Source organism: Erythrolamprus reginae, chromosome 2 (assembly GCF_031021105.1).
Source record: "Erythrolamprus reginae isolate rEryReg1 chromosome 2, rEryReg1.hap1, whole genome shotgun sequence".
Classification (NCBI taxonomy): Eukaryota; Metazoa; Chordata; class Lepidosauria; order Squamata; family Dipsadidae; genus Erythrolamprus; species Erythrolamprus reginae.
Window position 1 is genome coordinate 203825434 of NC_091951.1, and position 18254 is coordinate 203843687.

Below are 18254 nucleotides of genomic sequence, written 5' to 3' on the forward strand. Positions count from 1 at the left end.
TTTTGGCTGGGGGGGAGAAGTAGGACTTTCCAGCAGCCTCCGAACGCCGAACGCAGAAGTTCGGGTTTGTTCGGCTTCGGGAGGCTGCTGGAAACCCGCCCGGCTGTTTTAAAAGGTGACCGCCGGGCTGGGGAGCTTCCCAGCAACCTCCCAAACCCCGAACCCGGGTTCGGGGGGGTGCTGGGAAGCCCCCCAGGCCGGCTGCGACCTTTTAAAACAGCCGCGCCGCTTCCCATCTGTCTGCTGAAGCCGAACGCGGAAGTTCGGCTTTGCCGTTCGGCTTCAGGAGGCAGATGGGAAGCGGCGTGGCTGTTTTAAAAGGTCGCAGCCGGCCTGGGGGGCTTCCCAGCACCCCCCCGAACCCGGGTTCGGGGTTCGGGGGGGTGCTGGTTCGTAACTCGAAAAAAGTTCGTAAGAAGAGGCAAAAATTTTCTGAACCCCGGGTTCGTATCACGAGTTGTTCGTAAGACGAGGGGTTCGTATCTTGAGGTATCACTGTATCTTCTCTATTTTTACATATTATCTTTATATATATTACTTTATGTCTTCTATATGTATTGTGTATTGGACAAATGAATAAATAAATAAATAAATAAATAAAATACTTATGTGCCATCTTTTCCCACAAAAGAGTCAAGTTTTAGCTATCTGTCTTGTGAGATCCAGTAGGAAAGGCAGATCCTGTTGGTGTGTCCCCAAACAAGAGCCTTTTCTATTGTGATGCCTGCCCTCTGAAACATCACTGCCCCATACTTTAGACATGACCCTGGGGTCCTTTTCTAATGTAGAATGCTATAAAAACCCTAGTTTAGTTGCTGAATCCAGGGCCCAAGAGTTAATATCTTGGTTGTGTTGACTGAATTCTTGGTTTTATGTCAGCTCCTGTAATTGTTATTTATTGTTTTTCCATGTTTGTCTTGTTTTTATTTTCTGCTAGGCATGCAGAGTCATATGTTTCAGATGGGTAGATGTATAAATTAAATACTTAACTAAATTTCTGGTCTAAATGCTGCATTAGTTACACCTCCAGCCTCATTTCATGCAGAGCTAATTTCATACAGGTTGAAGAGATACCACAGCAAGTGAGACAGATATGAGACGGCAAGGAGTGAGAGAGTAATGGGACAGCAGAGAGAAAGACCATCTGGCAAAATTACCAAATTTTATTCATCTACAGCTGTTACCTACCAATCGACTATAGTTTCTGCTTCACTTTCCCCACAGCATTTCTTCATATGGGTTCTCTATGCTTGTATAGCAGTGTTTCCCAACCTTGACAACTTGAAGATATTTGGACTTCAACTCCCAGAATTCCCCAGCCAGCAAATGCTGGCTGGGGAATTCTGGGAGTTGAAGTCCAGATATCTTCAAGTTGCCAAGGTTGGGAAACACTGCTGTATGGGCCTTACCAGCCACCTCTGGACACATCGTAAACAGCCCACAACCTGCTAGATGTCAAGGTCCCCTTCCAACATGATGGACAAACATCATGGTTGATTCAAGAGTCCTTACATTCAGTCCTCCCTGGCATTTCCCCCTTCCGTTTCAAATAGCCCTTCCTTTCCAATTACCTTGAAGGCCTCTGGGTGTAGGCCTGTCGACTTCAGATTGTTCTTGCTGAGATCCAACCATTCCAGATTAGGTAATCCCAAGAAAACTCCAGCCGGGATATTGTTGATTTCATTCTCTGAGCGGGAAAGAGAGAAAGGTGAAAAACCATTGCCTTAATTAGATTTGAATTCTTGACCTACATGTTACATAGTCAGGCAGTATTTTTTTCAAAGGAGAGTGACTGCATAGGAGTTTCATAGGAGAAGGTTGCTGTTGTTTTTGTTAACCATCAAACTCACGTGCAGCAACTCACAAAAACCACCTTCAGCTTTTTTCTACTGCTGAGCAGAAGGTGCTATTCACTCATCCTTGATCTCTACTGGCACTAAATCAGTTGGTCCCATAGCTGGTGTCTTTTCTTCTTCTACACCAGAGGTCTTCAAACTTAGCAATTTTAAGACTTGTGGACTTCAACTCCCAGAATTCTCCAGCCAGCTATGCTAGCTGGAGAATTATGGGAGTTGAAGTCCACAAGTCTTAAAGTTGCCAAGTTTGGGGACCTCTGTTTTACACTGATTGGATTCATGCATTGTAAGACTGGCTAAGTGATTGGTTGGGTCTTCCTGCTTTGTGGCCCTCCCTGTCACCAGCCAGCAGGGGAAAAAACAATCTGCCAATCATAGCACTGCACTGGGAACAGGTTGTGCCTGATACCAACTGTCTGATGCTTGGATTTGCCCATTCCTTAAACTCCATTCTCTCCCCTCACAAGTTCAATCCATTGGGACATCCTCCCCCCCAAAATCATAGTAGTAAGAAAATTGAGTTCCAGCCAACATCTCCTTAGGGGGAAATTCTTTTATTCTGGTTTTATTTTCTTTTATTCTTTTATCCAGGATTGTTTTCTTTTTCTTTTTCTTTAGAATCATGTGTAGAATTTTATTGGTTGAGACTAACTTTTGGGGCATTCCAATGGAATTTCATTAGGCTGTTTCAGCCAATTACAATACTCCATGATAACCGCCCCTATTGTTGGTAGTTTTCCCAACATCTCATGTGATACAAAACCTGCTTTTTAGGCACTGAACAGCAGAATGACAATGGGAGAATCAGTGTACACATCAGAGTGAATTTTCCAATAAATGACTCTTTGATCCATTTTGCTCATTATTGGCCACTTGACTTTGTTATCAGAGATTATGAGAAGCCTAGCATTTATACTGAACATTGACTTCAACATTGGGCGCTATCTAACAAAATGAAATTCAATGGTGAAAAAAGTAAGGTTCTATATTTAGGCAAGAAACACAAAATGCACAGGAACATAAGAAGATCCATGCTGAATCAGGCCAAAGCCCATCGAGTCCAGCATTCTGTCACACAATGGCGCACCAATTGTCTATGGGGATCTTGAGCAGAAAGAGAAGGCAAGATCCTCCCTTTCCCCTGACCCCCAACAAATGGTGCTCAAGGGAATCCTGGCTGCCTCAACCAACATAGAGGCGGCACATGGACATCCATTTCAATAACCACTGATACACTTGGCATCCACGAATCTGTCTAATCCTGCCTTGAAGCTATCAAGGGTGACAGCTGTTACAACCTCTTCTGGAAGTGAAATCCATAAACCAATGACCCTCTGGGTGAAGAAATATTTCCCTTGATTTGTCCTCACTTTCTTGCCTATACACTTTAGAGAGTGCCCCCTTGTCCTAGTATTGTGTGATAGAGAAAATATTTTTTCTCTATCCACCTTTTCTATCCCATGCACAGGAGATACAGTATATGTGACACCTTGCTCATTAATAGTAACTGTGAGAGGAACCTTGGAGTCCTAGAGGACAATCATTTAAATATGAGCCAGCAGTGTGCAGCAGCGGCCAAAAAGCCAACACAGTTCTAGGCTGCATTAACAGAGGGATAGATCATGTGAAGTGTTAATACCACTATATAATGCCTTGGTAAGGCGACACTTGAAATACTGCATTCAGTTTTGGTCACCACAATGCAAAAAGGATGATGAGACTCTAGAAAGAGTTCAGAGAAGAGCAAGAAAGATGATTAGGGGAACAGAGGCTCAAACATGTGAAGAATGGTTGCAGGAACTCAGTATGTCTAGTTTAATGAAAAGAAGGATTAGGGGAGACATGATAGCACTGTTCCAATATCTCAGGGGTTGCCATAAAGAAGAAGAAGTCAAACTAGGCTCCAAAGCACCTGAGGGTAGAACAAGAAGCAATGGGTGGAAACTAAACAAGCAGGGAAGCAACCTCAAACTAAGGATAAATTTAATCAGTTGGAACAATTAATCAGTGGAACAGCTTGCCTCCAGAAGTTGTGAATGCTCCAACACTGGAAGCTTTTAAGATGTTAGATAACCATTTGTCTGTAGGGTTTCCTGCCAAAGCAGGGGGTTGGACTAAAAGACCTCCAAGGTCCCCTCCAACTCTGTTGTTGTTGTTATTGTTATTGTTTTTATTTACTTGAGGATACTTCTGGTGGTGTCAAAATTCAAGAGACAACACTATTTTAACCTTTAACCAGATGCTTAAGGAAACTCAATAGGGAAGCTGGCATGAACCTGAAAGTAACTCCCACTCTAACTGTGGGGTGGGGGGAACTGGTTTATTTTTCTTTTACCCTACTCATATTCATTCTGTTTCTCTGTTTAGGTAAGAAAATATCTGAAATGATGACCTGGTGGCTTTCTAAAACACAGTAGCTAGGCCCTCACAATAGGCTGGACCCACTTTGCATAAATATCTATGGAGCTTCTCAGTCACCCAGGTCATGGCTGGCCCAAAAGTGCTTTTTCAAGAGGCAACTTGGACTTTCCGTTTTTTCTTTGAAGACCTTTCGCTTCTCATCCAAGGAGCTTCTTCCGCTCTGACTGGATGTAGGCGAATGGAGAAAAAGCACCTTTGGGACACTTTGCACAAAACTTTATATAACTTAGCACAACCGGGTTTAAATATGTGACTCCATCCAGCGGTGCACTTAGAACAAAATTCAGCAGTTTAAACTGGGTGCATGGATGATTCCCTGATTCACCTGCCAGGTAGAGGGTTTTCAGAGCAGAATCGGTCAGTTTGGGCACGTATTTCAAGCGGGCATTCCCACAGACAATGGCATGTTCAGTCAGGAAGCAAGTGGGAGGCAGAGAAGGCATGGTGGATTTCTTCCTGTCTTGGGGTTTGGCGGGCTGCTTTTTTGGTGAGCCTATCCTTCCTTGGGAGATATTTCTATGAGGTAAACTTTGTCCCCTCCTAGTTTTTGATTGGGTGAAATTCCCCAGCTGAGCCTGGACAGTAGTCTTGTGTTGTAGGCCATGTTCAATTCTGATTAGGGCCCGGCTGACATTTCTATGGGGAGACCTTGGCTCCTGGCCGGGTGATGGTGTGCTTGCGTTCCTGTGGCAAAGGCTCTGGGCTGACTTGCCGCGGAGTCTTTTTCCTGGAGATGCTCCACTAGGCCCCTTAAGAGGCGAAGTGAGCTTTTTTCCCTGGAGAAGGGACTGACTAGCATTTCGTAAGGAAGTTGCGGGATCCTTTCTGTCTTCCGCCTGGCTACACAGAGTAACCGGTCCTTTGTCCAGCTCTACTCGAATGCCAGTTCTCTTTTGGCCAATCTTCTGGAAGGTTCCCTCCTTTTCTCCAGGAAGCCTCACGGTGACATTCTGCATCTTCACTTTTGGGGGTGGACTGGCATGCTTGTGGGGAAGCCTAACTTCTTTCTTTCTGTTTGCATGAGTGCTGTTCCTCGTGCGAAGGCCATGTTGATTCTGGGTCAGTGTGCGGTTGTCATTTTCCTTGAAAGTGCCGTGGGCATTTCCTGTTGGTGACCTGTTGGTCTTTCTTGGGTGGTTCTGCTTTTGCAACAATACCCAACTGGCGTTTCTGTGGAGAAATCCAGGGTCGCTTCTTTCTTTTGTCCGAATGACACATTTATAGGCAGAAAAAGAGGAGGTCCGGTTTTCACTTCTATGCCGAGGGTCTAGGGATCGCCCTATTTCCATCTGAGCCACAGTCTTATATCTGCAGGCATCTCCTTTTCTTGCCTTTTTCTTGTGGGTGGCAATGTTCCCCTGCACTGGTGCTGTTGTGGCATGATTCAAAATCAAACCTGCAGAAAAAGGAAACACAAGTTGAAAGGCAGAGCCAGATTGCAATACAGTGGTACCTCTATCTAAGAACGCCTCTATTTACGAACTTTTCTAGATAAGAACCGGGTGTTCAAGAGCACAGAAAGAAAACAGGACAAACAGAAGACAAATAAGGAAATAAAGGGGGATGGGAACAGAAATTAAGTTAATCTCAATCAATGTAAATGGTTTAAATTCATTTATTAAAAGAAATCGTGTATTTAATAAAATACAAAAACAAAATTTAGATATTGTTTGTCTACAGGAAGTACATATTCCACAAAAAAATGAAAAGCAACTAGAAAATGAGAAAATTGGGAAAGTATTTACGTCCTTATCACACAACAAAAAAAGAGGGATTGCAGTTTATGTCAAAAAAGAACTAGATCGAAGAAAAATATATGCAGATAAAAAGGGAAGAATTTTAATCATGACAGTAAAAATTGTTAACGTATATGCATCATTAGTTGTCATATACGCACCAAATAAAAATATTTTTAAAAAAATCTATAACTTGCACCAGAAACTGATAGAATTAGAAGTAGAAGACATTTGTATGATAGGTGATTTTAACGGTATAATTGACCCCATTAAGGATTATAAAAGTGCTAATAAAAATCGATATAAAAAAAGAAAAGCACTACCAAAAACATTTCATCAAATGTGTGAAGAATTAAACTTGAGAGATTGTTGGAGAACAAGAAATCAAAATAAAAAAGAATATACATTCTACTCCAATGCTCACCAAAGCTGGTCCAGGATTGATATGGCGTGGGTTAATAATAAAATAGGAAATTTAATAAAACAAATTCAAATTGAGAAAAATGACTGGGCTGACCATAACCCAATAAAAATTATATGGAATGAGGAGGAGAAGAAAAATAGGAGTTGGAGATTAGATCTACAACTATTAAAAGAACAAGAATACATAGATTTGATTGAAAGAGAAATGAAACTATTCTTAAAAGAAAATAACAATTTAGATACCTCCCTTCAGAATCTATGGGATACAGCAAAAGCCTATCAAAGAGGCTTAACAATAGCCTATAAATCAAGAAAAAACAAGGAAAAAAGACAAAACCGAAAAGATTGGATATTTAAATTAGGAAAACTAGAAAAAGAATCCCAAAAAGACCCAGGAAACCTAAATATAAGGCAACAAATCATGCTGATAAAACATAAACTAGAACTAATAGAGATAGAAGAAGTAACAAAGAAACTAAGAGAAGTAAAACAAAATCAATTTGAACACGCAAACAAACCTGGCAGATGGCTATCATATAAATTGAGGAAAGAAAGAGAGAAGAAATTAATCCAACAATTAATAGATAAAAAAGAAATAACACATTACCAATCAGAAAAAAAGAAAGAAATAGCATTAGAATACTATAAAGAACTGTACAGTGAAGAAAATATTAAGGAAGGAGATATATTAAAATACTTAGAGACATGTAAAATTAAATCAATAAGTAAAGAAGATAAAGAAATGTTAAACAAAGAAATAACAAAAGAAGAATTGGAAAGAATAATTATGAAACAGAATAACAACAAAACACCAGGCCCAGATGGCTTCCCAATTGAATTCTATAAGGCAACATTCCATATAACGGGAGAATTATTATTAGAAATTTATAATAAAATGTTAACAAATGGTGAATGCCCGGCATCATGGCAAGAAGCTAATATAACACTGATACACAAAGAAGAAACAGATCCAAAATATATTAAGAACTATAGACCAATATCTCTGTTAAACGTAGACTACAAAATTTATATGTCAATTATAGCAGATAGATTTAAAAAAATATTAAACAAAATAATACACTCTGATCAGAATGGTTTCCTGCCAAACAGACAAATTAGAAATAATATAAGAATTACATTAAATATGCTAGAATATTATGAAAGCCATAATGATAAGGAGTTTGCAATGCTGTTTCTAGATGCCAAGAAAGCCTTCGATAACCTCAATTGGAACTTCTTTAAAAAATTAATAAATATTATGGATTTAGGAGAGAATTTTGAAAATACAATTAAAAAAATATACTCCAAACAAAAGGCAAGGATAATTATAAACGGAGATTTAACAAATACATTCGATATTAAAAAAGGAGTGAGACAAGGCTGTCCACTATCTCCCTTAATATACATATTGTCCATAGAAATTTTATTAAACCGAATTAGAGGGGAATCATCAATACAAGGCACTCAAATTAAACAGCAAATATATAAAACACAGGCTTTCGCCGATGACCTGGTCTTCTTCTTAGAAAACCCAGTCAGCTCAATAATACATTTAGTAAAAGAACTAGAGAACTATGGGAAAGTGGCCGGCTTAAAAATAAATAGGGATAAAACTAAAATATTAACCAAGAATTGTAATCAAGATTTAAATAAATTACTAATAAAAGAAACAGGCTTCCAAATAGAAAAAAAAATTAAGTATCTAGGAATTTGGTTTACGACAAGGTATTCTTCGCTGAAAGAACTAAATTATATGAAATTATTAACTAAAACAAAAGAAGATTTAGAAAAATGGTCAAACTTAAATTTATCCTTAATGGGAAGGATCAATACAATAAAGTCTAATATACTTCCAAGGTGGCTCTATCTTTTCCAAACAGGACCAATACAATTAAACAAATCGTTCTTCACCAAAATAAATAACATTATTTCTACATTTATCTGGTGCAATAAAAAACCAAGGATAAACATGAAAGCCCTACAAGATCTAAGAATAAGAGGAGGATTCGGTTTACCCAACTTAGAAATATACCATCAAGCCACTAAATTACTATGGATTAAACATCTCCTGGAAGAAAACAGGGCTGGAAAAGGTGGGGAGAAGCCTCCATGGGGCCTCTCTAGGAATCTCCTGGGAGGAAACAGGGCCGGAAAAGGCAGGGAGAAGCCTCCATGGGGCCTATCTAGGAATCTCCTGGGAGGAAACAGGGCCGGAAAAGGCGGGGAGAAGCCTCCGTGAGGCCTCTCTAGGAATATCCTGGGAGGGAACAGGGATGGAAAAGGCGGGGAGAAGCCTCCATGGGGCCTCTCTAGGAATCTCCTGGGAGGAAACAGGGCCTGAAAAGGTGGGGAGAAGCCTCCGTGGGGCCTCTCTAGGAATCTCCTGGGAGGAAACAAGGGCCTCCATGCTCCCTATGGTTTCCCCAATCACACGCATTATTTGCTTTTATTGATTGATTCCTATGGGAAAAATTGCTTTTTCTTACTAATTTTTCTACTTAAGAACCTGGTCACAGAACGAATTAAGTTCGTAAGTAGAGGTACCACTGTATTTTGGAACCTGATGCCTGGAACCCTTCTTGGCCAATGCAGAGCCTAGCATTTAATGAATGACATCAGAGCTAATTAAGTACTGTCATCCTTATTCAACCTGAACATAGAGTGTAATTAAACAGGCATTCTCCTCTAGAAGCCCAGCATAGCTGTTGAAGAATTCCAGTGGAAACTGCTCAGTTGAACTTTTTCAGTTCACTCTAAATGGTCCCTGAAGTCTTAGAGCTGCTTCATTCGCTGTTGAATTTTTGTGATCTGCACAGATTATTTTCAGTCTGTTGTCCAAACGATTTGGATTTAATTGGACTGTTTTAACTGTTACCAAAATGGTACGGGCTAATTGGTATGAATTCTAACCAACTGTTATGCACGCAGCAATTTTTTCTGGAAGATGTGGTGTTATGTATTAAATATATATAATGGTGTTAAGCCGTGCTAAAGTGAAACTAACCTTTAGATGACCCTAACTGTTAACTCCAACGGTTTTGTGCTAAAGTGAAACTAACCTTTAGATGACCCTAACCTTTAGATGACCCTAACTGTTAACTCCAACGGTTTTGTGCTAAAGTGAAACTAACCTTTAGATGACCCTAACTGTTAACTCCAATGGTTTTGTGCTAAAGTGAAACTAACCTTTAGATGACCCTGTTAACTCCAACGGTTTTGTGCTAAAGTGAAACTAACCTTTAGATGACCCTAACTGTTAACTCCAACGGTTTTGTGCTAAAGTGAAACTAACCTTTAGATGACCCTAACTGTTAACTCCAATGGTTTTGTGCTAAAGTGAAACTAACTTTTAGATGACCCTAACTGTTAACTCCAACGGTTTTGTGCTAAAGTGAAACTAACCTTTAGATGACCCTGTTAACTCCAACGGTTTTGTGCTAAAGTGAAACTAACCTTTAGATGACCCTAACTGTTAACTCCAACGGTTTTGTGCTAACGTGAAAGTAACCGCTAGATCAATATTGGGCAGCCACTTACTGCGCTAACTGTATGGTCCTCAACAGCCGGCGCGGGCGGGCACACTCCCGACACATGCATGTGCGTGCCCTGCATGAGATTTGGCTCCTGTGTGTGCGCAACAAGCCAAATTTTGTAAGGTTTCAGTTATTTTCACCTATATGCCTATATGCCAGGCATGGGGTAACTGATGTATCCCCTTACTATAAGATTTATGTATGGTATGATTGGGTTGTGTGGTTATTTTAATGATAAGGGTTTTTAGATAGAATTTTTAATTATTGGATTTGTTATATATATTGTTTACTATTGTTGTGAGCTGCCCCGAGTCTTTGGAGAGGGGCAGCATACAAATCTAATAAATTAAATTAAATTAATTAAATTTTTGCTTCCATGCATGCACAGAAGCAAAAAACACCAAAAATAGCTGAAATCTCGTGAGCGCAAGCAAGACTAACGAATTTTGGCCTGGAAATCTGTCCATTGTGCCATTCTTGAGCCAAAATCTATTAGTGTGCCATTCCCGGGCCATTTCCCCTGGCTGGACAGTGTCCCCCCACATGGGGAGGAAGAGCCCATGACTGGTCTAGTTGAACCTAACTGTTAGCTTCAACTGTTTTGGAGGAAAATTTTGAACATTCATACAGTATTTGGGCAAGTTTTTCAAGTACAGTATTATGATTGGTTAAGACCCTGTGGGCCCAGAGTATAAATTACAGGCATTGCCTGCTGCTCCTCAGTTACAGTTTTCAGTCAATAAATGTTGTTATATCTATTATGGTCTGTTTCTTGCCTACTGAAGCCCAGTACACAATATGCAGGGTGAGCCATCTATTAAAATCAGGACACGTTTGAAGATGAATAATTGACCAATTGCACTTAGAGCAGCGTTTCTCAATCTCGTCACAATTAAGTCGTATGGATTTCAGTTCCCAGAATTTTCCAGCCACCATTTGTGGGAACATTCTGGGAGATGAAACCCACACCTCTCCAAATTGCTGACATTAATACTGACCTAGTGAACTCAAAGGGGCTGTGGGAGGAAAGTTAGGTTCCATGCCCCACTCAATTGAGCCAGTAAACCCTGCATGTTTGTTAGGGAAAAAGAATGGCAGGAGACAAGCGATGTATGCCTCCTTAAATTCCTTGGAGAAAAATAGATATATAAATGAATAAATGTGTTGGATCTTTGCCAATGTACTATCAGCCACAAGGAAATTGCTCTTCCAAGGAAAAGTATCTGCTGGCTGGGTGGTTTTTTTCATAGAAAACATACTTGCAAAATTCTCATTAGAAAGCAGACAGTAGGAACAAACACCCATCACATTGCTGTGATGGTTCTATGTTGAATTTATTTCTGATTCATGCACAAACAAGCCTCTCTCGCTATTTATTTGTTAGTTTGTTCCATTTACATAGCTGCCCACTTGCCAGGCAACTGGCAACTCTAGATATATGAAATCATTTCCCCTTTTCCAACTAATTGATCCCGAAGAACCAACAGTCTTTGATTTTGTATTCAAGCACAATAATTAAAGCAGATTAGAAATCCGGCAGCGTCTTAATTGTAAACATTAAGAACCATTCAGAGAGTGACGCAATCTTTTGATGTTCCAAATGTGTGAGAACATAAGGAGTCATATGTCAGGATGTGAGAGTGTGTATGTGTGTGTGTATGTGACTCCTGGCAACTGCCTGGACAAACTCTGCAGTTTCTTTGGCAAGATTTCAGAAGCGGTTTGCCTTTGCCTGTTTCTTAGAGCTTCTTAGAGTCTTCAGGGAGGGGCAGCATACAAATCTAATAAATAATAATAATAATAATAATAATTATTATTATTACTACTACTACTACTACTACTGGCCCAAAGTTACCTAGCTAGCTTTGTGTCTAAAGTAGCACTAGAACTCATGGTCTCCTAGTTTCTAGCCTGGTGCCTTAATCGCCACCCAAAACTAGCTCTCTAAATTCATTGCCTTGAATAATAAATGGACCCCTTTATAGATAATGGGGGAATCACGGGAGGGATCACCTTTAGCAATAACTGCTCGGAAGTGAATCTCACTAAATTTTGTTGGATTTATACCTCTAATAAACTTAAGCTTGTATCTTACATTTAGGGTGTTAAGCTGAAAATAGAAGTTCTGCAGGTTAACTGCAGGTTAGAGCCGGGGTGGTGCAGTGCTTAGAGTGCATGGTTGACTCAGCCTTCCATCCTTCCGAGGTGGGTAAAATGAGGACCTGGATTGTTGGGGGCAATAGACTGATTCTGTAAACCGCTTGGGTTTAGGGCTGTAAAAGCACTATGAAGCGGCATATAAGTCTAAATGCTATTGCTAACTGAGAGGCTGATTTTTACTCCTTTTCATAACAGCTTATGTTCCATTCATACCTTCTGGCTCATATCTGTTTCTTGCTTGGGTAAGGCTGCTGTTGGTCTCTAGGCCAGTAGCTTCTGGTACAGCATGCAACACGTCCCCGCTCTCTGTTTTCTTAACGCCCAACACTTTCTTCCCAAATCTGACAGATTCCTTCTTAGCTCTGTCTCCTTTTTTCCATGTCTGGTCATCTTGGCGGAGATGAATGGGGGCCTTTCTCTTTAAGGCACTCTTCTTCCTTCCTCTCCGAGGCAGCTCCTTTCCGACACAGGGAAGTTTCACTCTAGTGGTGGCAGATCTGGAGGGCTCTAGAAAAAGAAGCAAGAAAATGCAATTTAGTGAAATTGTTTTCTTTCTTTCTTTTAATATACCCTCATGTCCTCTATATTCTGCCTCACATGTCCCAGCGACCGATTAGATCCCACACGGTCGGCCTTCTCCGGGTCCCATCAGCCAAGCAATGCCGACTGGCAGGACCATGGTGTAGGGCAGTGATGGCGAACCTATGGCACAGGGGCCATATCTGCTGGCACACAAGCCATTGCCCTAGCTCAGCTACAACATGCATTTGTGTTGTTGTTGTTGTTGTTGTTGTTGTTATTATTATTATTATTATTATTATTATTATTATTATTATTATTATTACAGTGTTTCCTCGCTTTTCGCGGGGGATGCGTTCCGAGACCGCCCGCGAAAGTCGAATTTCCGCGAAGTAGAGATGCAGAAGTAAATACACTATTTTTGGCTATGAACAGTATCACAAACCTTCCCTTAACATTTTAAACCCCTAAATTGCAATTTTCCATTCCCCTAGCAGCCATTTAGATTATTACTCACCATGTTTATTTATTAAAGTTTATTAAAAAATGTTTAATTAAAAGCAGACAAATGTTTGGCTATGACATATGACGTCATCGGGTGGGAAAAAACGTGGTATAGGGGGAAAACCCACGAAGTATTTTTTAATTAATATTTTTGAAAAACCATGGTATAGACTTTTCGCGAAGTTCGAACCCGCGAAAATCGAGGGAACACTGTATTATTATTATTATTATTATTATTATTATTATTATTATTATTATTTATTAGATTTGTATGCCGCCTCTCTCCATAGACTCGGGGCGGCTCACAACAATAACAAAGACAATGTAAGAACAAATCTAATAATTTAAAAAACACTAAAATCCCCATTATTAAAAGCAAGCATACACACAAAAATACCACGTATAAACTGTATAGGCCCGGGGAGATGTCTCAGTTCCCCCATGCCTGACGACAAAGATGGGTCTTAAGAACTTTACGAAAGGCAAGGAAGGTGGGGGCAGTTCTGATCTCCGGGGGGGAGCTGGTTCCAGAGGATCGGGGCCGCCACAGAGAAGGCTCTTCTCTTGGGTTGTGTGCTGGACAGCTGATATTTGGCTTGCACAGAGGCTCTGGGAGGGTGTTTTGGATTCCCAGAGAACCTCCAGGAGGATAGGGAAGGGCATTTTTACCCTCCCCAGGCTCCAGGGAAGCCTTTGGAGACTGGGGAGGGTGAAACATGAGTCTACTGGGCTCACCAGAAGTTGGGAAACAGGCCATTTCTGGCCTCCGGGGGGCCTCTGGGGGAGGGGAAAACTGTTTTCGCCCTCCCCAGGCATTGAATTATGGTGTGTGCACTCATGCATACGCAATAGCGGGTGCACACGCTCTTTCGGCACCCGAGGAAAAAAAGGTTCGCCATCACTGATCTAGAAGGAAATATAACTTGAATTAAAAAGGTCTTGTAATTTATTCCTCCTAGACTTTTGTTGAAGCTGACAATAGACTCTATTATCCAGACAATTATCCTCTTTGCTGAATAGAGTCAAATAGAGACCAGAGAGCCTTATGTCTGGGAAGCTTTGAATTTGGTTCCTGAATTGAATAGAGGTTGGACTTAATGGCCAAAAATTATAACCTTTCCCACAATCTTGATCCCAAGGAGTTTCTAGACTTTATTTACTAAATTAGTCCTGCACGAGATGGGACTCATCCAGAAACAATCCAAGCCAGGCACTGAAAGGGGATGTAGAAGGAAGGCCAGACTTTTTTTTTTCTAAAATAAACAAAAAAAAATCAGATTAGCAAATCCAGAATTGTACTAATTCTTTGGCTCTGTGCTCAGCTATTGCTCAATGCTGATTGTTTACCTATAGTTTACTGAATGCAAAATTAAAATAGAAGCACTCATATATCACATAATATAGAGCTATGTACCAACAGCGTCCTGCACGCTGAACTGGCCAATATCTTTACATATTATTTAATAACAAGTAAAGTATATTCAGCAAAATTTGTTGCCAATAATGAAACTGTTTTCAAATATTTTCTACTTTCTTTGCTCAGGGCTGAGGATTAAACTGACGAATAGTGTGTTTCTAATAGCATAAATAGCTTTCCTTAATTGCTTCAACATCACTTTATTTTTCCTTGTGGTTACCAATTTTCTTGCATTTAATTTTATATTACAAAGCAATACCTTTTGTTTTTACTTAGAATAATATAATGAAAAAACCCTAATAATTATAGAAATAAAATCTATGTGATTAGTAAAAAGTAACAGTGTGCTCCGAGTCTGTGGAGAGGGGCGGCATACAAATCTTAAAAAATTATTATTATTGTTGTTGTTGTTGTTATTATTTATGTTTGCCACACTGTTTTATGTATTTTACTCCATCGTAAATGGAGTCACTGTGTGTGAGTTGGTCAACTATATAAATTTGTTTAATAAATAAATAAATGGGTTTAAAGTTTCAACCTAATAATTATGCTACTCACAAGGCAATTAGCAGGCATTTTCCACTAATTTTTACCTGCCATTGAAGTTAAACTAGAAAATATAAACATTTTAATTAAAGGCATGGGAATTCTGTGAAGCCTCCGGCTACAACATGTAGAACTAACTCTATGTTACAAGTGGAATCACTCTATTTGTTACCATATAGTTATTGTTAGAGTTAATTGATGAGTAGGCAAGGAACAGTGTGGATGGTCACATTAAGAGTAGGAAAGGGAGGAGCAGGAAGGATGGACAGAGTAGAAAACAGAGTAGCTTTCAAAGTTAGCTTTATCTACAAATGGTGGTTTGATGTAATACACTTTGGTAGCTTTTGTGGCCACCTATCTTGTTACGTACTGACATATGGAGTACAAATCTGCATAGCAGCTGCTGATTGGCTAATCCAGTGGCGGAAGAAAAAAACTGCTGTCAGTAGCTAGCAGGTTTCAGGGAAGCCTTTAAAAGTGGCTTCCCTGCGATGGATTTATAGCAGTGTTTCCCAACCTTGGCAACTTGAAGATATCTGGACTTCAACTCCCAGCAAATGCTGGCTGGGGAATTCTGGGAGTTGAAGTTCAGATATCTTCAAGTTGCCAAGGTTGGGAAACACTGATCTAGAGGACTTCTTTCCAGAAACTGACATCACGCGTGGAATTACGGCAAGTGCCTCAGGTTGTACTGCCACAACCAGTGCTGCTCCTAAAATGCAGTCCAAATATCTTCAAGTTGCCCAGGTTGGGAAACACTGATTTAGAGGGTGGATGGGAAGTAGGAAGGAAGGAGAGAAAGGGGAAAAAGTAGAGAAAGAGTAGAAAGAAGGAGGAAGGAGAAGGGAATGGTAGTAGAAGGACAGAGAAGGAGTAAGAAAGTAGGTAGTAGAGGCGGAATAGCCGCCTGAGATAGAAAGAGGGAAGTGGAAAGAAGAAAGATGGATACAGATGAAATATAGTAATATAAAGCAAACCTGGAAAGTAATTCAGTTTATTTGCTGCCACTGCCAAAAGCAGCAAATCCCAGCGACCAGTCAGGTCCCACGGAGTCGGCCTCCTCAGGGTCCCATCAACCAATGTCGTTTGGCAGGGCCTAGAGGAAGAGCCTTCTCTATGGGGGCCCCAGCCCTCTGGAATCAGCTCCCCCTGGAGATTCACACTGCTCCCACCTTCCTTGCCTTCCATAAAAGTTTATAGACCTATTTATGCCACCAGGCTTGGGGCCATTAGACCCTAGCCCCCTGACCAACAAATGCTTTAGTATGTTTTGTTGAATGAATGATGATGAATGCTTTAAACTATATTGGAGTTTTTAAAGTCTTTTTAATCATATTAATTGGATCTTTAGATGCATTTGCTATGTTCTTTTGATATGTTGTGAGCTGCCCCGAGTCCTCGGAGAGGGGCAGTATACAAATCCAATAAATAAATAAATGGAAAGTATCACAAGGCAACAACTGAAACCCCAAAACATTCACCTAAACGATTTCCAGGGAAATCCCATTCGAGTGCACAGCATGGACGATTAGCTTCAAGGACTTCAGAGGGAAGCTCCCCTTAACCCTTGTAAAAGGATACAGACCGACCCTGCTGGGAGTGGAATGGCTCAAATGACTTGGCATCACAGGGCTGAATCACATCGCGGGGGACAAATTGGACAAACTTCTAGCCAATTTCCAGAACATCTTTTTATGGGAGTCTAGGCAAATATAAGAGCAAGCCCATATCGTTTAACCTAGACCCCATTGTTACCCCTATTTAGACTTAAACCCTGAAGAGTCCCACTCACGCTCTAACCAAAGTTCTCAGAGAGGGGCGGCATACAAATCCAATAAATAAATAAATAAATGTGGACAAACAACTTGACAAACTAATCGCCCAAGGAGTCTTGGAACCAGTTGAGACCCCCATTGTAACCCCAATGAAGCCGGATGGGTTGATTTGAGTCTGCACGGACTATAAGGGGACCATAAACAAAGCCTTACAGCCCAAAGCATACCCTATATGCCCATTGTGCAACAACTATTGCACTTGCTGGGCAACGGGGAATTTTTTTGCCAAATTTGATTTGGCCCAAACATACCAGTAACTGCCTGTGGATGCAGCCACAGCAGAAGCCCGGATAATAGTGACACACCAGGGAGCACTTAAGTGCAACCATCTGCAATTTGGGGTCAGTGTGGCCCCAGGTCTACTCCAGAGCATTATGGAATACAGTGTTCCCTCGATTTTCGCAGGGGATGCGTTCCGAGACCGCCCACGAAAGTTGAATTTCCGCGAAGTAGAGATGCGGAAGTAAATACACTATTTTTGGCTATGAACAATATCACAAGCCTTCCCTTAATACTTTAAACCCCTAAATTGCAATTTTCCATCCCTTAGCAACCATTTAGATTATTACTCACCATGTTTCTTTATTAAAGTTTATTTTAAAAAATATTTATTAAAGGTGGACGAAGGTTTGGTGATGACATATGATGTCATCGGGCAGGAAAAACCACAGTATAGGGGAAAAAACCCTATATTTTAATTAATATTTTTGAAAAACCGTGGTATAGACTTTTCGCGAAGTTCGAATCCGCAAAAATCGAGGGAACACTGTACTTACTGTATAGCATCCTCAGTGTGGTCCCCCACTTCAATGTAGTACTTATCTCAGAGGAATCAGAAGAACAATCATGCAGCCCCGTTTACCTACACGACTACATGACCTGCATCGGTTCTGGATTGGACATGACAGAAACTAAGAGGGGAGAGGTGTTGCATACTGACATATGGAGTACGAATTTGCATAGCCGCCAGTGATTGGCTAATTCAGCAGCAGGAGAAATAAACTGCTGTCAGTGGCTAGTAGGTATCAGGGAAGCCCTTAAAAGCGGCTTCCCTGCAACCTGCCAACCGTCCATATTAGTTATAGCTAACAGACAATAAAGGTGATGAATTGTTCCTGTGACTCACCTCTTCTATTATGGGTGAATCTAACATATCTCACCCCATTATTTTTCTCACAACTTCTTCTTTTTGCCTGAAGCCCCTCCCTTTTAAGTTCCTACCATCCAGCCCAACTTTTTCCATGACTCACCTTGCTCCACATCCTTTCCCAGGTTTAGCTCATTCTCCGTCAGCTGCCTTTGGC

The 18254-nt window shown here is 40.7% G+C and overlaps 1 protein-coding gene across 2 annotated transcripts in view; it reads right to left on the minus strand.

The window, feature by feature from the left end:
• LOC139161785 (extracellular matrix protein 2-like) overlaps positions 1-18254 on the minus strand; it is a 76436-nt gene that overhangs the window by 20219 nt on the left and 37963 nt on the right. The window contains exons 3-5 of one of the 2 annotated variants that reach the window (XM_070741375.1): positions 12343-12636; positions 4603-5673; positions 1572-1687 (exon numbers count right to left, since the gene is read on the minus strand). In XM_070741375.1, coding sequence (XP_070597476.1) covers positions 1572-1687; positions 4603-5566 — 1080 coding nt within the window. In that variant the 5' untranslated portion in view covers positions 5567-5673; positions 12343-12636. Of the gene's footprint in view, positions 1-1571; positions 1688-4602; positions 5725-12342; positions 12637-18254 lie in introns of those variants that run through there. The other variant, XM_070741376.1, reaches the window with a different exon arrangement.